Source organism: Notamacropus eugenii, chromosome 4, assembly GCF_028372415.1.
Source record: "Notamacropus eugenii isolate mMacEug1 chromosome 4, mMacEug1.pri_v2, whole genome shotgun sequence".
Lineage (NCBI taxonomy): Eukaryota > Metazoa > Chordata > Mammalia > Diprotodontia > Macropodidae > Notamacropus > Notamacropus eugenii.
In genome coordinates, this window is record NC_092875.1 from 69,391,397 (window position 1) to 69,411,097 (window position 19,701).

General features: G+C 44.7%; 1 protein-coding gene across 1 annotated transcript in view; it reads right to left on the minus strand.

Annotated features, from left to right (window-relative positions):
* Nucleotides 1-19,487, minus strand: part of POLRMT (RNA polymerase mitochondrial) — a 34,107-nt gene extending 14,620 nt beyond the window's left edge. The window contains exons 1-7 of the mRNA XM_072601726.1: nt 19,232-19,487; nt 18,182-18,271; nt 12,332-13,002; nt 11,279-11,409; nt 8,774-8,960; nt 7,969-8,115; nt 1,339-1,497 (exon numbers count right to left, since the gene is read on the minus strand). Coding sequence (XP_072457827.1) covers nt 1,339-1,497; nt 7,969-8,115; nt 8,774-8,960; nt 11,279-11,409; nt 12,332-13,002; nt 18,182-18,271; nt 19,232-19,334 — 1,488 coding nt within the window. The 5' untranslated portion in view covers nt 19,335-19,487. The remainder of the gene's footprint in view (nt 1-1,338; nt 1,498-7,968; nt 8,116-8,773; nt 8,961-11,278; nt 11,410-12,331; nt 13,003-18,181; nt 18,272-19,231) is intronic.
* Between the last annotated feature and the right edge of the window lie 214 nt (nt 19,488-19,701).

Below are 19,701 nucleotides of genomic sequence, written 5' to 3' on the forward strand. Positions count from 1 at the left end.
TCATCATTCCTTGCTGAACTATCTGATGTATAATGTATCCACAGGGAGGCTTTAAAAGGACTTTCTCAGCCCATCAACCCCTTACTGATTTTGGGTCCTTGGGGTCTGATGGAGGAATACAGACAGTGCTACTCCAGGGTGCTCTCTCCCCACTCTTCTAGGGGTTGGGGAGTTAACAGGAAAGAATGTGGGATGGGGCCTGACTAGCTCAGCACAAGAAAAGACCATCTTTGGGCCTTTGCAAATATGAACAAAGCTTTCTCTTGCAGCAAATATTTACTTATCAGGGTAAATGTGGTCATTACCCCCTTCCCTTTTCTGAGAAGGTAAGCTCCTGGAGGGCAGAGACCGGTTCATTTCTGTCTCTGTGTCCCCAGCACACAGCCCACAGCCTGAAATATGGCAGGCAATGAATAAATGCCAGATGAACTGAAAGACTCTTCCTCTTGAATTTCTTTAAGAAACTTTGGTTCTTAAAGAACTATGGAGCATGAATACAGATCAAAGTGCACCACTTTGACTTTTTTTCCCTATCTCATGGTTTTTCCATTTTGTTCTGATTCTTCTTTCACAACATGACTCGTGGAAATATGCTTAATATGATTGTAATAAGCTTGCCATCTTGAGGAGGGGTAAGGGGAGGTAGGAAAAAGTTGGAACTTAAAATCTTATAAAAGTGAATGTTGCAAACTACCTTTACATGTGATTGGAGAAAATAAAGTACTATAAGTGGGGGAAAAGTAAAATTTGCTCTTAAATCCTTTTTGCTCTCTTTGTCACTCCTCTATTTCTAAGATAGAGGAAAGAACGGTTTTCCTTCCTCTTCTGGACCAGCAGTGCTGGGCTCCCAGAAGGGCTGCAGTTATTGAAGACTGTAAGACACCCGAGAAACTATGGGGAGTGAGTGGGGTCTCTGAGCACCACCCTGTTCAGCCTAGGGCTGAATGTTTCAGATATATGTCTATGCGGTTTAGCAGCACAATGTGGTAAGGAAAATCTTTCCAGCCCAGGCACAATGGTCAATGTAAATGCTCCTAGTCCCTTTCCCTGCCCCCACCACAGATTTAGGAAGGTGGGGGGCTTCTGCTCACACACACCCTGTTCCTCTGAGCAAAGGCTTCAGGCCTGCACGACCCAAGTTTCTGACCTGGTGTCTACCCTCAGTTCAAAGCAGAAAAGCTTTGTCCTTGACTGTTCCTTGGTAGTCTAGTCTGGGAAGGGGACCTCAGGGATTCCTCTGCACATGAGTCATCTCACAGGCCCCAGCAGCTAAGCTCACAGCGCTGCTCTCTCTCTCTGGAGCACACACCAAGGGCATGAAGGCGCCACCTTGCTTACCTGCATCATAAGGTCCACATAATCTGAGTCTTTCAGTAGGCACAGGTAGGGGTAGAGGTTGGCCTGGTGGTGTAGGTCACTCATGTGGACTTTGGTCTCCCTGAATGTCTTCATCAAGGCCTCCTGCCACTGGGATTTAAGGTCCTTAAGAAGCTTCCTCTGTAAAGAGAGAAACTGGTCCGTCATGATTTCCTACTCTCTGAGGGTGTGCTGAGCAGGCTGCTAAGCTAGCTGGGAACACAAGTCCTGTCCTTGACACATCTCCAAATTTACTAAACTGAGGAGAAAAAACAGACCAGTTTAGAATGGTGATGACACCTCTCTGAGATGCAGTCTCTTCCCCAACATCCGATTGGAGGAAGACCACATCCTCAGGCGCTCTGACATTCTCTGACTCAGTTTCCTGAAGCTAGCCCGTCCAGGTGAGTAACCCAATCAGATCAAAGGAAGCAGAGATCCAATAAGACCAGAAGAGTCCAAGAAGGTTCCATCCAAGAAACGGGCCTCAAGCAGGACCGTGAAGAAGTCAGACTCAGTCTAAGGGGGCTGCTCCGAGGGGGGGGCATTTCAATCAGCAGAAACAGGAGGAATAAAGGCAAGTATTTACTGAACAGCCACAACGTTCAAGGCTTTGTACTGGGCACGTAAAGTAATGTCCATGGTAGGTGCAAGGTCTGATAAACTAGTCTGGACTGGACGTGGACAGCAATATAGTGACATGGTATTTGATAAGAGAAGAAAGGTAGGCTTCAGACAGACTGGGAAGATCCTGGAATGCCAGGTTGAGGAGTTTGGATTTCCTCCTACAGGGAGCTACAAGAGAAGGAAGGTTCTTGGCAGGGATGAGTGAGGGGGCTGACCAGTCAATGAAGGGCAGGTCAAGGGCAAGAAAGAAGACCACCAACAAATGCCATAAGGAAGCTCAAATAAGGGGTAGCTGCTTGGAGAAGATGGGCAATGATAACAAAAATTGAGACAGCAGATTTACTTGATACAGACACTGCTTCACTTCTTTTCCTCTATCAAAAAGATCTGGGACTTTTAGTGGGCAACTAGATAGCACAATGGATGGAGAGCTGGGCCTGGATCAACAACTCATCATCCTGAGTTCAAATTTGGCCTCAGACACTTAACTATCTGTGTGACTCTGGGCAAGTCACTTCACCCTGTTTGCTTCAGTTTCTCATCTGTAAAATGAGCTATAGGGTAAAGAAAGACTCTGAGAAGATGGTGGAGTAGGTCAGGCTCTTCCAATTTCCTCCACGAACAAGAGAGAACATCACCTCAAAGTAAATATAGACCAGCAGGAATAAAAGTCAGGGTAAAATAGTTGCCCTCCTAAAACAACTTGAGAGGACCTCAGGAAAGATCTGACTTCCAGGGGCACAGGTCTAGCCTGAGTAAAGTGCAAATGCCTGTGAGGCAACTCCACTGAATCAACAAACAACAAGCTCTGGGGACAGTTGGGTCTGGAAGGCAGCCTCTGCCTTAGGAATTGTCACTTCACAGACAATGTCGGGGTCAGACTCTCAGTGGGGGAGGAGTGAAGGACCCTCTGCTGTCAAGGGATGCCAGGCACAGGTGCATTCACTGGACAGGTCTGCTTGGTGGGGACCTTGCTGGCTGTGGGCACTTGCAGGAGAGTGGAGTCCCTTGTTTCATCACCCGGGCAGAGGGAAGAGCTCGAGTTTATAGCTGCTGGAGGGACTGCAGGGAGCAAGAGTATTTTTCTAGCACTGCATGGCTAGGGGCCCAAGCTGTGGCTTAGGGGTAGAGAGAAGTGCCCAAGCTTGGGACCCAGAGAGAGCTCAGAAATTATCAGTAAGAAGGATCTGAGCCATTCCCCACACCCTGGAACTAGAACCAATGACAACAATAAGTTTCTAAAAGTAAACTAACACAAAATAAAAAGGAATAAGCAAAGGAAAAAGAACCCAACCATAGACAGCGACTATGGGAATAAAGAAAAACTGGCTCCATAATTCAGACAGTGAAGTTAAAAAAGCCCCTCCTAATTCAAGGGAAAAGTCAAATGGTTACAAGCCCAAAGAGTTCTTGGAGGAACTGAAAATGGACTTAAAAAGACTCCTTGAAAACTAGAATTAGACAAGAGGGAGCTAATACATTATAAAACACCAAGAAATAATAAGATAAAATCCAAAGAATGAAAAAGTAGAAGAGAATATGAAACAATCTTATTGGAAAAACAATGTATCTGGAGAACAGCCTGAAGAGAGACAATATAAGAACTGTTGGACTGCCTGAAGTTACAACCAAAAAAAGAATCTTGAAACAATTTTTATTACAAGAAATTATTAAGGAAAATTGCCCTGAAGTTTTAGAACAAGAGGATAAAATAGAAAAAAAAATCCACTAATCATCACCTTTATGAAAGAGATCCCAGAAAGATAACTTACAGGAATATCGTAGCCAAGTTTCAAAACTCCTAGGTTAAGAAGAAAACACCATGAGCAACAAGAAAGAACAATGTATATACTGCAGAGCTACAATCAGGAGGATTACACAAGCCCTAGCAGCTTCTACGTTCAAAGATCATAGGGCTCAGAATATAAGATTTTGAAGAGCAAAAGAGCTAGGACTGCAACCAAAAAAAAAGATGAATATGATCCTGAAAGAAAAAAAATGGTTACTCAATGAAGTGGAAAACTTTCAGGTATTTATGATGAAAAGACCAGCACTTAATGGAAAATTTGATATATAAGATTCAGAAGAGACATAAGGGAAATATTTAAGCCCAATTATAAGGGATTCAATAAGGTCAAATTGTTTAGTTCTTATATGTGAACATACCATCAGTATTCTTACAACAGTCATCATTACTTGGGTAGTCTGAAAGCAGAGCTTGAGTTAATGATGGGTTATTTGATGGGTTATTTCTAAAAAACAAAACTGGGTAGAGAGAAGTAAAAAGCAATTGTCTCATACAAATAAGGCACAAATATGAAATAGAAGATGCAAGTGGGGATGAAGGGCTGGTAATGCTGGGACCTTACTCTTATCAGAACTGTGGGAACAACATGTGTCTAGAATAGTGTAAATGTCTTCTAAACTTATAAAGAAATAAAAGGGTGAGTAGATAGGATAAGGGAGGGACTTTTAAGAGGGTGGGTATATTAAGGAATAGGAGGGTAAGCTAGTGGTTAGAAATGAGGAGGGAGAGGATAAACAGACTGAGAAAGATAAACAGCAAGGAAAAATAGGATGGTGAGAGATACAGCTAGTAATTATAACTCTGAATGTGAATAGGATGAATTTACCCATAAAACAGAAATAGATAGCAAAATGGATTAAAAATCAGAACCTGACAATATGTTGTTTATAAGAAACACAATTAAAAAGGAGTGATACACACAGAGTTAAAAATAAATGCTTCAGCTGATGTAAAAAAAAAAAAAGCAGGGCTAGCAATCGTGATTTCAAAGCTAAATTAAAATATATTTAATTAAAAGAGAAACAGGGAAACAAACTACACTATGTGTCTCCAATATCATTCAGAAACACTAGCAACAGAATAAGGAAAGAGAAAGAAATGGAAGGAATCAGAATGGGAAATGAGGTAATAAACTAGCTCTTTTGGCAGACAATGATGATGATATATTTGGAAAATCTTAAAGATTCAACTAAAAAATTAGTTGAAACAATAATTTAGCAAGGTAGTAGGAGGTAAAATAAACCCACATATATCATTAGCACTTTCATGTATCACCAAAAAAACCCTGCAAGAAGAGAGATAGCAAGAGATACTCCATTTAAATTAACTGTAGACAGTACAAAATACTTGAAGAGCATACCTGCTAAAACAGATCCAAGAACTACATAGACATAATTATAAAACACTCTTTATACAAATAGTCAGATTTAAATAACTGGAGAAATTATTCACGGATAGGCAAAGCCAATATAATAAAAATGACAATTTTACCTGACTTATTCAATACCATTCCAATTAAATTACTAAAAAATTATTTTACTGCACTAGAAAAAATAAAAATGAAATTCATTTGCAAGAACAAAAGGTCAAAAATTTCAAAGAAACTAAGGACCTCAAATGATATTAAAAGGCAGCAAATATCAAAACCATTTGATACTGGTAAGAAATAGAAAAGCAGATCAGTGGAACAGAGCAGACACACAATACACAGTAGTAAAGGATCACAGTAACCCTGTATTTGACAAATGTAAGATTTACGTTTTGGGGTTAAGTATTATTTCCTAAAAATTGCTGGAAAAGCTGGAAAATAGTCTGGCAGAAATTGGGTATAGACGAATATCTTAAGTCATGTACCAAGATAAGATCAAAATGAATACATAACCTAGATATAAAAGGGGATATCATGAGAAAGTTAGAAGAATGTGGAACTAATTACATTACTTATCAAACTAATGAATAGGAGAACAACTTATGAATAAAGAGAAAGAGAGCTCTGTAAGGTGTAAAATGAATAATTTCAATTATATTAAATTTAAAAGGTTTTGTACAAATAAAACCAACGTAGCCAAGATTATAAGGAAAGAAGAAAATTGGAGAAATTTTTCATAGACAAGTCTCTCAGATAAAAGGTCTCATTTCTCAAACACATGAAGAACTTCATAAAATTTACAAGTATAAGACTCATTTCCCCAAATGGTAAATGCCCAAAGGATATGGACAGGCAGCTTTTTGGTGGGAAAACCAAAACTATCTGCTGTCATACAAAAATGCTCTACATCATTACTGATTAGAAAAAGGAAAGCTGAAACAGCCTGGAGAGATCATCTTATACCTATTAGATTGGCTGTGCTATGTGATTGTGATGGAACACAACTGTACTCTAAGAAATGATGAACTGACTGACTTGCATGAAAAAATGAAAAGTGAAACGAGCAGTACCAAGAGAAGAGCGTACCCAGTAACAGAAATACTGTCCTAACAACAACTCTGAATGACTAATTCATCGAGAGTATCACAAATACTCAAACCAACTACAAAGGACCTATGAAGGAAGATGCTATCCACTTCCAGAGAAAAAACTAATAGAAGCATGTACAGTATGGTTCTGCATGTATGTGTGTGCATGTATGTGTATGCTGTGTATAACAGGTGCACGTGTGTATCGAGACACATAACATGTACGCATACATATTCATGTTTAAATTATATTGTTCTCTATTGTGGAGGGGGGAGGGAGGAAGGAAAAAAATAAAAAGTCCACGGCAGAGAACCAAAGAAAAGTTAGAAGAAAGCACAGAAAAACTGGGTAGCTTTGAAAACAATGCATAGTATTTATTACATAATTTTTCCAAAACAACCAAAAATCCCCAAAACAAACCCCAAAAAAATTAAATGGGCTAGAGAAGGAAATGCAACCACTCCAGTATCTCTGCCAAGAAACCCCAAAAGGGTTACAAAGAGTAGGACATGACAGAAAACGACTGAACAGCAGTAGCCACACACACAGTGAGTCACCAATGGGCCTCCTCTACCATGAAGCTTAGCACCTAGAATTGGGTGATAAGTCATAACACACTGTGCGCTGCTTAACTGTGCTCAATTCTGGGTAGCTCATTTTAGAAAACGTTCTGATAAATGGTAGCACATCCAAAGAAGGGTGGCCAGGATGGTGAGTGGCCTGGAAACTACACCTTCACAAACGACTGAAGAAACTAAAGTTATGTAGCTAGATGAAGGGAAGACTTGAAGAAAGACGCATAGCTACCTTAAAATATTTTAAGGGTCATGATGGCAAACTTTGCTGCTTAGATACAAAGGGAAGAATTGTGAGCAAAAGGTAGAAGCTGCAGAGAAATAGATTTCAATTCAATGTAAGCAAAAACTTCCTAACACTGAAAATTCTCCCCAAAGAGAATGGGCTGCTCTGGGAGGCTGTGGGTTTCCCATTCTAGGAACCTTGAATTAGAGGCTGGACAACCTTTTGTTTGTTAGATATGCATTAGGGGGAGTCATGCTAATATAATGGATTAGATTCTGACATTCTGGCATCCAACTGGGAGGCTACTGCAGCAATCTAGGCATGAGGTGATGGCAGAAACTGAAAAAGATACCCAGCTGAACTGGGAGGGTAAGAGGATAGTAATGCCAGCCCTAAGGAGAAGAGTTTCCATCTAGTTCACACTGACCCTGCCTTCTCTTCTTTTTCTCTTTTGCTCCAGCCAGGCCTCTCCTCCCCCTGGATGAGCTGTGAACTGCAGCACCACTGGGACATGCATCCTGTGAATGGGACGGTATCTTGAAAGGTTTTCCTGATATCTCCTAGATCCTTTCTTTCTTTTTTCTCTCGAGTCAGAGATGTATGTACTTTCCCCTCTTGCCTCTGGGCCACCAACCCTTTCGTCTCTATATCATTAGCCAAGCAAGTGGCTCCAATACACTCAGACCATTCCTTTTAACCAACCTGGAGAAAATTCAAGAAACTAGACCCACCTCTGGAGGAAAAAGAAAAGAGCAGCCAACTGACAAGTGTGTGTGAAGCTCCCAGAAGAGCAGAAGGCTTCCCTGGAGCTCAACAGCACCTGCAACCCCTAGATCAAGTGCAGGGCACAGGGTGGGAGGATGGGGGACAAGACAGATAGCTGAGTTCAGAGATGGCAGGAGGAGAACAGAGGACTCACTGCGTGATGACTCTGGCTCGTTAGTGGTTTCTTTTCCACTGAGTCAATAGTGATTGTCATCGCTGACTCCAACTTTAGCTGTTGCTGGAAGCGTTTCTGCAGCTCAAGCAGAGACAGCGGCAGCTTCGGATAAGACACAGGCTGTTCCTACAAATCCAAAACAGTAACATCAATTACACATCATGGAAGTTAACTCCTGACTATCCACAGCAATGGGGGGAGAGGCTCAGAGGAGACAAGAAGGCAGCCAATCCCAGCCAGACATGGCTTTGTGTGGCATAGGGTCACTGGGCAGTAGTCCCAGAGTCTCTTCCTCAGGAAAGAGCCTTCCTATGACAACAAACACTAAGAAGCAGAATTGTCTTTCCTAACAGTGCCCTCAAAAGCTTCAGGATGTCCCTCAGACAGGCCAGATTTCTCTTATGACAACCTTTCACAGCTCGGTTGTCCGTGCTCTTTATCCTAACCCTCTCTAAGTCTCTGTGGTGTTGATCAGCACGACCCTGAAGTGACCACCAAACAGCTTCTACTCTGTATTCACAAGCTCTAACAGTCTAAAAGGACCACAGAGATAACTTGGCCCAACCCCTTGATTTAAGGGGGAGGAAACAGGCTTGCTCACAATGATAGTGCCAGTAAATGGAACAAACAGGACTCAAGCCCAGATCTTCAACTCCAAGCCGAGGCCAAGGCCCTTTAGTTGCTCCCAAAGAGACAAGCCCCATTCAAAACAGATTCGCTGTAGAATGAGCTAAGTGCCTTCACGGTCCTGACTGAAGTAACTCAAAAGGATGCCTAATGTCACCTTGGAATAGAAGTCTCTAAGCAGAGGAGATACAGGGATCTTGTTAGAGGCGGCTGGGGGTGGTGAGAATCCGGGCTCTGCCTTCCGGATGGCGTACAGCACCATCATTCTCTCCTGTGTGTGGAGCGCCACCTGGTGGAAAAGGTTTTCCAGGTGCAGGCCATCTGTTGCCATCTGATTCAGACAGCTGTGTGGAAAGGCAGACAAATGATAAGACTGGGTCAGTGGTTCCCTCCTTTATAAATTTAATATCTCCTTAGGACAATTTAATTCAGCAAATAGCAATGAAAACTCCTACTATGTGCCAGAGGCACTATGCTTTACACTGCAAATAAAACGCCAAAAACAGCCCAGTCCTTGTCTGTCCCACAAGGAACTCACAACATAAAGATTCCTAGATAGAGTAGTATTGTGTTCGTCCTTCGTTGCCAAAGACCATGCAGAAAGACCATAGAAATGATGACATGACTTGCACTTGACTTTGTTTTGAGTAAGGGAGGCTGTGCAGGTCACCAGCCTCACTTCTCCTCCAGAGCCATCTGAATCCAGTTGTCAGATATTCCTCAGGATGACTGGAGATGACCCAGGATACACTGGGAGACCTTGGGCCCTTTAGGCCAAGGACTTTGCAGGCACTCACTTAGGGTGAGGCAACATCCATTCATTGAATAGGCCTGTTGAAAAAGTAGCCAGGGCATGGCTCCTTTAATGAGGTCAAGAAAAAGAAAGACATCAGGCTGAGTGGGAAACAGCAAAGTTACTATTGATAATCACTGTAAAGCTAGGAGGGTCCAGAGGAGCCCTTAGGCAGGGGCCCACTGGAGTCGCAGTTTCAGAGTGTAGTAGGTTTAATGTTTTGGGAAAGGACAAGGGAGGGGAGGGGAGGGGAGGGGAGGGGAGGGGAGGGGAGGGGAGGGGAAGGAAGGAGCCAGTAAAACCCAAGTCAACTGGGCCTCTTTTGGCCACCCAAATTTTCCTTCCTTTGAAGAGGAGAAGGGGAGAGGGAGGCAGACAGGAGAGGAGGAGTTGAGTTACCCAGCTACCTGGGGCCCCATTCAGCCAGCTGCATCTACTCACAGACAGAGAAGTCAAGAATAAGGAGGGAAGTCAAGATATCCAAGTACTTTCAGAATATCTTAGGAGGAAGAGCACTATTTGCTAAGGAAATAGATGGAGGAGGGGAAGAATTTGAAACCAAAAATTTATTTTTTTTAAAGGAAACAGTAATTAAAGAAAAAAAGACACTTTCCAGTGTGGCCTGAAGGACAGAGTACTAGACTACAAATTAGGAACACTAGGCTCTCCTGTGACAATTAGCTAAATGATCATCAAGTTATTTAACTTTTCTATGTGTTAGTGTCCTCCCCTGTAAAATGCAGTACCTACCTCACAAGAATATTATAAAGCTCCAATAGCACTTTGCAAAAATGTCAAGTGCTGGGATAGGGGAGGGGGGAAGAACTATTGCTTCCCAGAGAGGATGGGGTCAGGACAGGGTAGGGAGAGAATCTGGCAAAGGCTTCCACTGGCAGAAAGAATGAGGGCAAACAGGTGAGGACTCAAGTCACCCTGAAGACTTCCTACCACCTGCTCTACCTTGGATGTGCTCCTGAACAGCAAGAGTTTGACCCTATTGTCTGGTGTTGAGCAAAGCGTCCACCACTGGGTATCTTCCCTGCCACCTCCGGCTTCTGGGAACCACTGTCCCTCCCGTCAGCTCTTCTTACTTCCTCCACAATTAGGGCAAGCCTAAACAGTTCTCAGCAAAGCCCTTTCCCTTCCATCCTCCCTCAAAACTCTCTGTACCCAGGGGTCCCAGGTCCCACAAGGTGTAAAAGAACAGGACCAGAAGACAATGAAGCTGGAAAAAGAGGCCCCATGTGGCAAATCTAGCCCCTGACATCAATCTTTGAGGAGAATATTAAGAGCCCTTCAAGGAGGGACAGGGCACCAGACAGTAAATGATCAGGGAAGAAAGACTCAGATTACCTGCAGGACTTGTGGACTGTAGACATGAGCCTGCCAGGACTAAAGAAATGCTCAGAGTGGGTGAGGGGGCCAAGCGAGCCACCACCCAGGCCCAATTTGTGTGCTCAATGAGTAAGCTGCTAGTCAGGTCAGATCAGAACTAAGACCAGGACCTGAAAAAAACAGCCAGTTAAAGTCTGGGATAGGAGTTGTGCAAAGCTGAGACCTCTGGAGAACTGGAAAAGTACTATTTCAGTCTAACTCCAAGGTCCTTCTGAGGAGAACGATTGGCCTTGGGCTCAAATCTTGGCTTTTCTATTTGGGTGATCTGGGGTGAGTCACATGACTGCTGATTCTCATTTTTCTCATCTCTAAAGAGAAGGGACTGGCCTAGGTGACTGCCTCCAGGTGTGCACAGATGGAGTGCAGAGCAGGATGGCACAGGGGTGCCCTATACACATGACACTGATTCTCAGGGCGATAAAAGACATGTATGACCAGAGAGGGAACCCTCACTAGGCCCAGGGGCAGCTTTACCTCTTGATGATTTCGATGTCTGCGTTTACTCGACCCATACACTCCAGAACCGAAGCATAGGAAACCAGGTCAGGAGTCAGCCTTGACTTGTTCATCATGGAAAACAAGATGCTTATTTGATGCAAGGAGCCCTGAGAGAAGGGGAAATAGACAAAAGTTCTGAGCTCTTGGTCACAGGAGACTTACCCAAGCCCTCAGTGAAACCATCCCTTTCCAACAATCCCCCCAACATTGTCCACTGACCCTCAATCAAGTGATCTCTGTACTCTGCCTCCCTCTTTAACCAAATTTGGGTTCACGCTTGTCTTAATGACTCCTCTCCCCTAAACACTACCTGCCTCACTCTCCTGCCAAAAAGAGAGAAGGCAACATGCCTTCAGTTAGAGAACCCAATCCACACTAATGACAAAGCTGCCACTCATCCCTAACTTTATTGGTTTCCATAAAGGATGTGGACATGGGCACAATGGAGGTAGGAGCAAAAGGATGCCACTTTGGGAAAAATGGGCTGAACAGAGGGGAGTGGACTACACAGGCAGGAACAGCTTCTACCTGCACTGGGTAAGGGCCTAGGAACCTTCTGGTGCAGTGCTGGGCAAGGGCTGATTAATTTTTCTAACCTTTCATTTCCTCATTTGTGAAATGGGGATATCTACCTCATAGGGTTGTTATAAGTCTTAAATGAGAAGGAAAAAAGAAGGACTTTGGAAAGGAAAGACTGTTAGATATGCGTTAAGAAACTACTATTACTTTTAGGGAACGACATGGAAGCATTCTAAAAATATACCCAATAAAAGCATGCTAAGGACATTTGGTAACATAGAGAGGGAAGGCAGCAAGGGGAGACCTCAGCATAGCTTTGAGGACAAAGTGATGCCAGAGGGCTGCCCTGTCCTCAGGGAATACACTATCCACTGACCCCAGGAGGATGCCCAAGCTATTCAAACATGCAGGCCAGATTCTAGGGCAGGATTTAAAAGACACCAGTGGCAACCTGAGCAAAGGAAAAGGGAAAGACTACCCACTGCCAGTCTCCCAGGGAAGCAGTTTTACCTGCTTGGCCCAAGCTTTCAAGAGGCAGTTGTACATGGGCAGAGTCAGCACCTTCTGGCCACCAGGGCGATGGAAGTATGAGAGAAGAATATGATTGGCTCGTGTCACATGGTTCTGAGAGAGCAAGCACTCCAGACAGCTCAGAATGAGAAGCTGTTTCCTGGAATGTCTAACCACTTCTGGCATCAGCGTGGAGGGGTCGGAGTTATCAACACAAGTTTTATTTTTCTGTACAACTTTCAAGACTCTTTTCTTATCTTCCAAAGACTCTTGTCTCATACTGCAATGTGAAGTCTCCTGACGTACTACAGCTTTCTCTTTCCTAATACTGGGCATCTCTTTGTTTTCTTTCAATTTTCTGGGAAGAAATGCTCTCTCTCTCTTCTTCACCAGGGATTCACAAAAGGTCTGGTTCTTGAGTTTGACTTCTAGTTTCTGCTGTCTCTTATGTAAAACACTCTTTTCCTGAGTAAGCTTCTCCACCCACCGGCCTGAAGCCTTCCCCACTTTGGAGGGTACACTGTTCGCATCTCCCTTGGCTCTGTCCTTCACCAGTCCAAGGGCCTGCAGTTCCTTCTGATCGCCTGTCCTCAGTGGGGCCACTTCCACTCGATTTACCGTCACTTCGGATACATACTCGGTCTGGAGTTGTCTCACTCGGGCTTCTAGCACTGAGTCAGGGAGAGAAGAGAAGACACAATCACAAGTAGGCACCCAAAGCCCAAAGCACCTTTAAGTTGCTCCCCAGGTTCAATTCTGTCCTAGATGGACCTAACAGCCTAGTGACTTAGGCAGCACTTGAGCTGGACTGAACCTCCTGGGGTTCAGGCCCAGCCCTCTATTCCTACCCCAAACTGAAGCCAAAACCAGTTGGGTCCCGGAGGCAATATGAAATGGGTACAAAGTCATTCACCTCTTCGCATCCTACTCTTATCGGATTCCTTTCAAGAACCAGCTAGTGACTCTCTCCATGCTTAGAGACACGTCAGGGAGAATACAGAAAAGACACCTGATATAATTAGTGTGTCAACCTCTCCGACCTCTCTGCAGCTCGTGATCCCGCTCACATTCCCCCTTCCTGGTCATTCTTCACTCCTCCCTTGCTCTCTCCTGGTTCTCCTTCCTGTCTGACCATTTCTTCTCCATTTTCTTTGCTGAATTATTGCCCATCTCTTGCCTCCTAACCACAAGTACCGCCAAAGCTCTTGTCTTAAGCCATATTTTCTCTCTGTGATCTCATGAGCTCCCATGAATTCAGTGATGTAATCAATACAGATGACAGTCAGACCTATATACCCAGTCTTAGTTTCTCTCCTGACTGGGGGCCATTTCCAGTCATACTGATGATATCTGGCCACTGGACCCAGATGGCTCTGGAGGAGAAAGTGAGGCTGATGACTTTGCACAGCCCTGACTCACTTAAATCCAATTCACGTGCAAGGTATGGCATCACCTCCCTGATATCATGGTCCTCTTCAAGAAACAAAGGTCAAACAACAAAACCACCACCAATGGCTAATGGCCGTCTGGGAACTTATATCTTCACATCTTTCAATGTGTCCAGAATAGAACTCATAATCTTTCCCTCATATCCTTCCATCCTCCGCTGAGGGCACGGCCATCTTTCCAGCGACTCAGGTTCGTAGCCTAGGAAGGAGTCATCTTCAACTAGTCCTCTTCTGTCCTACCCCTTCCCATTCACCTCCAATCAGTCCCTTGGTCTTGTTAGGTCTATGTTCATATTACCTGTCAGTCCCATTCTTTTCACTTACACCATAACTACCCCATCAGCTCTGCCCTGCACAAGTACAATGGTCTCCTAATTGTGCTTCCTCTTTCCACCTTTTCTCCTTTCCAAACTATCTTTTATCTTGGGTCACAATAGTTTTCCAAAAGCACAGGACTGACCATGTCACTCTCCCCTCTTACAAAATCCCCATCAGCTTCTATTACCAGTGAAAAAAATTCTTGCTTTTGCATCAAAGGCCCTTGACAATCGGGAGCCATCCCTGCCTTTCCAAATATATTTGACATTTTCCCTTCATGTACTCCATGAAAAGGTCAAATTAGCCTACTTGTTGTTCCTTAAATCCAACTTGTCATCTTTCCCCTCCATCCCTTCTACATGCCCCATCTCCTCAGTCCCACCTCTTAGGATTATTAGCTTCCTTCAAGGCTCAGTTCCGGGGCTCCCTTCTCCATAGAGCCTGTTGGTGCTCCTTCCTTCCCTCTCAAATTAGCTTGTATTTCCTCTTCTTACTGTCATGCTATATGCCCTGAGAAAATGTAAACTTCTCGAAGACAGGCTTAGGCCAGGGCCTGGCACATGGAAAGTGTTTAATGTATGCTTGTTGAACTGTGCTGTACAGGGGAGATAAGGTAGTTCAATACTCCAAGAAGGCATGATTTTCTCATTGTAGGTTTTCTCTCCACTGATATACATAGTCGCTTGGAAAAAATCTTTGAGTATGTCTTTTGGGTCTAGCCAATACCTCTCTGAACTTAGAGGGGCAGGTTCTTGAACAACAGACATACAGCCCATCAATTCGGGAAAGCTTTTCAGCCTGGAAGGCTCTACTGGCCTACCCTAGAAGAATGACCTATCAGTCAAGCCCTTTTTTAAAGCTAAAATGCACAAGAAACAATCACAGCCTCTACACACCAGTTCACACTTTATCTCACAGAAGCACATCCATGGCTATGAGCAGTAGAAAAAAATGAGAAGCATGAAGCATCCTCTCATGCCAGCATCTGTCCTGGTGCATGCTTTTCATCCTGGAACAGTTCAACCACAGAGCCAAAAGGGAGAAGACAAATGGCTGCCCCTGTGACTTTTTTACTTTGGGGTTCTTCTGACACTGCTGTCCCTGCCCCTTCCAACCAGTCTGGTGTTGCATCTCCTCTCCCTGTATTTTATGAGTTATTTCATGGTTGCCACGTTAGGAAAAGTGCACATTATCAGAATTAACGTTTTGTTATAAAGAACTGTATGTAGAAAACTGGATCTTCAGCAATCTTTAGGGAAAGATTACAGTTCTGGGTGGTCATGGATACCCAACCCCCCAATGCCCATGGTTTGATCTTTCATGCTATTTTCTAGGAACATTACCTTCCAAAAAAGTTGAGGATTGACTGTGTATTAAAGGTCTTGATATGCAAGATGCACTTGGAACTGGTATAAATCTATAAAAACATGAGCCATTCTCAGAAGTTAACTAGTCAAAGGATATGAATAGGCAGTTCTCAAAAGGAGTAATATAAGCTGTCAACTACCACATGAAAAAATGCTCCAAGTCATTCACAAGAAAGAGAAATGCAAATTAAAACTGTGACTTTTTATAAATCGTACATGGTACTTAGTATGGTGCCCTGCACATGGTAACTGCTTAATAAATGTTTACTGGAGCAGCAACATTGTGTGACGACCAACTTTGATAGATTTAGCTCTTCTCAGCAACGTAATGATCTAAGACAATTCCAAAAGGCTCATGATGGAAATAATATCCACATCCAGAGAAAGAACTGTAGAGTCCAAATACAGACCAAAGAAGACTATTTTCTTTTTTTTTTGTTCCTTGTGGTTTTTCATTTTGTTCTGATGCTTCTTTCATAACGTCACTAATGTGGAAATATGCTTGTATATGTATAGCCTATATCAGATTGCATACTGTTTTAGGGAGAGGTAAGGGGAAAGAGGATAGGAAACTTAGAACTCAATATCTTATAAAAGTGAATGCTGGAAACTTTAAAAGGAGACATAAAAAAATAAATGTTTACTGGATATTGGATGTTTCACTTCACATTCATCAGATTAACAAAAGACTAAAATAGTAAATATTGGTGTGGCTATGGAAAGAGAGGCTTGATAATATACCATTGATGGAACCATAAATTGGTTTTAAATTGATCTGATTATTCTAGAAAACACTTTTGGAATTATACTAAAAAAAGTCATTAGACCATATATACCCTTTGAACAAGTGATATTAGTAACAGGCATATACTCTAAGAAAATCAAAGACAGGTAAATGTCCTATATGTACAAAAATATTCATAGCAGCAGTTTTTGTAGTAGTAAATAGCTGGAATGAAACTGTGTACCCAGAGACTGAGGAATGACTGACAAGTTGTGTCCTATGAATGTTACTGTGCTATAAGAAATGAGCATAATACACTCTGAGAAACTTGGGAAGGCTTGCATGAACTTATGCAGAGCAAAGCAAGCAGAACCAGGAAAAATTTAAGTGATGACCGTGATAATAAAAAGGAAAACCACACTCAAAGACTTGAAACTCCAACTAATGCAATGACCAATCATGACTTCAAAAGACTGACAGTAAAGCAGACTAGCACCCTTCCTAAGTGATATGAAAACTACTCAGATCAATACCAAAGAAATCTGTTTTGAGCTTGTCTCTAGGGGCAAATGGACTGCCCTGCTGAACTAAGCCCTCTCTTCCCAACCTTCCCTAAGAACAAGGCCTGGAGCCAGGAAACAGTGTCTGCTCAGTATCATCAGCTGTAAAAGTAGGGGGACAGATGAGATGGCCTCTAGCTCTGGGGCTATAATCCTGTGATCTCCATAGTTATAGGAGGCATTTTCTCCAGAAACCTCTAAAATGACCTCTCCCTTTCTACTCCAGCTTCTTAACCAGAACTCTTCCCTCTTTCCTGCTTTTCTCACTTTCCTCCATAGTTCTTCGTGTGTGGGTTTTCCCTTGATTAAGTTGAAACCTGCTTGAAAGGAAACTTTGAGTCTCACCTTTCTTCCTTCAATACCTAATTTAGGGGCAGCTGGGTGGTGCAGTGGATAGAGCACTAGTGCAAGAGTCAGGAAGACCTGAGTTCAAATCTCACCTCAGACACTTGACGCTCACTAGCTGTGTGACCTTGAGCAAGTCACTTAACCCCAACTGCCTCATCCTGGGTCATCTCCAGTCATCCTGGTGAATATCTGTTCACTAGATTCAGATGGCTCTGGAGGGGAAGTGAGACTGGTGACCTGCACAGCCTTTCCTCACTCAAAACAAAGTCAAGTGCAAGTCATGTCATCATTTCTCTGACGGCGTGGTCTTCTTCAGCAACAAAGGACAAACGCACACATGTTCAAAATAAATACACAGGGAAGGAGGATTCGGTGGAACCAACCCAATCAAAGGAAGGGAAAAAAGGCCTTGTGGAGGAGGGGGAGATCCATCTGTGCCAAGAAGGAAGCCTATCCAAGGTAAGAGTGAGGAGGAAAAACACTTCAGACATGGGAGAAAACCCACAGAACCCAGGGAAAGCTGCCTAGGGGATCTGGCAAACATTAGGCATGTGTGAGGGGAATAACGTGCACTAAGTTTAGAAACAAGGCAGAGGCCAGACTGTGCAGTCTGCACCTTATCCTGCCAGTGTGTGTTCATCCTTCGTTGCCAAAGAAGACCACGCCATCAGAGAAATGACATGACTTGCACTTGATTTTGTTTTGAGTGAGGGAGGACTGTGCAGGTCACCAGCCTCACTTCTCCTCCAGAGCCACCTGAATCCAGCGACCAGATATTCATCAAGATGACTAGAGATGACCCAGGAGGAGGCAGTTGGGGTTAAGTGACTTGCCCAAGGTCACACAGCTAGTGAGTGTCAAGTGTCTGAGGCAAGATCTGAACTCAGGTCCTCCTGACTCCTGCACTGGTGCTCTATCCACTGTACCACATAGCTGCCCTGCACCTTTATCCTAATGGTAACGGGGAAGCTTTATGGCTCCCATATCTGCGCTTTGAGACTAACAATCAATGAATGGTGACATGTTTCCAAGAAAACTGTTTTCCTTCAGGAGCCTCTCCCAACACCCCAAGGTCCCAAACTTACCTTCCAATAGTTCCATCTGCCCTGCATCCCTCCTCCTATCCTGTTCTGGAGCATTGACTGAGTACCTTCTGCCCCAAGTCCAGGAGGCCCCTGTAGGAGAAAAGACTATGTGAACTCCAGCCCTAGAAGGGGGCAGGAATGGCTCCAGGACCGAATCCTCTTCTGTCTCTGAGCCCCTTAACAGCTGTAAAGTGCTCGGCACACTGCCTTGCGTACAGCAGGCACCTAGTGGGCCCTGGCATCACCATACAGCAGATAGGGTCCGGTCCAAGCACCTGCTCTGGTGATCTTGGAGAGATCACTTCTCCTCACTCTGCCTCCAAGGCTCCATACCTGGGGTTCTACAACCTGGTCCCTGGTTCCCCAGACTGACAAGTGGATGGAGGGGGTGGGGGGACCTTAGGGGACAAATGAGCCAGGACCCTGAGGTCACCTCCTGAGGCTGCTGGGGGGATCACAAGAGATAGTGTTTGCAAAGCCCTGGGCACCCAGGAAGTTTTCACATGCTTGCTTCTGTTTTCACTGAGTGCCTACTATGCACCAGGCACTGTGCCAAGCGCTTACACCATCTCATCTGATTCCCCAAGCAACTCTTGGAGGCAGGGCATCTCTATTTTACAGCTGGGGAAACTGAGGCAATCGGACGTGACTTGCCCCCAGAACCTTATGTCTAGTGAGTGTCCGGGGCGGGATTTGAACCCAGGTCTTCCTGTCCACTCTTTCCTTGCAGCCATGGCGTCAACGGTCACAGGCTTCCCTGAGGTGCAGGATATTGGGGAGGGAATAACAGTGGGGGCGGGTGTTAGAGAGTGGGGGTAAAAGTCAGAGACTGCGTGTGGGTTCAAAGTCAAAGGTCAAGGCTCCCCGAATTTGGAATTCTTAAACCTTGGGGGCGAAAACGTGGGATGACCAGATACCTGACCCGCAGGGTCGGGGGTAAGTAAGGGGTCAAACGGGCGCCGAGGTGGGGGGGGACCCTAAAGGCTCTTCCTAAGGGTCAGAGGTCACGGACCCAGAGTCCCGACAGGAATTCGAGGGGCTCCCGTTTACCTTTCTCGGAACCAGGGCAGGAGCTGCCCTCGGGCCGGAGGGCTCGGCCAAGCCCTGCCGCCCCCCGGCTCAACAGCGAAGCCCTCAGCCGAAGCACCGACATGCCAGCGGCCCTGGGGGCCCCAGGGCAGCACGAGGTTCAGCCACACCGCCCTCCCCGCCGCGAGCCCCGGACCGGACCGCCCTCCAACGCGCAGGCGCGTGAACTCCGCGCTGGCTGCTGGAAGTCGTGGTCTCCCTTCCACGAGGAAATGCGGCCTCAGGCGCACCGGGGGGGGCAGTGCTTACACTACAAATCCCATGAAGCCATGCGGAAGACGAGGCGGGGCGGAGGTTGCCGAGAATATGACTTCTGATTGGCTGTTCTGCTTCTCCGTCTTCCACTAGGAGAGTTGTGGAGCGGAGACAGCTTGCAGGCCTGTGGCGTCTTGCTAGTTCTTCCTACTTCCGGGGCGGGGAGTGGAGGGGTC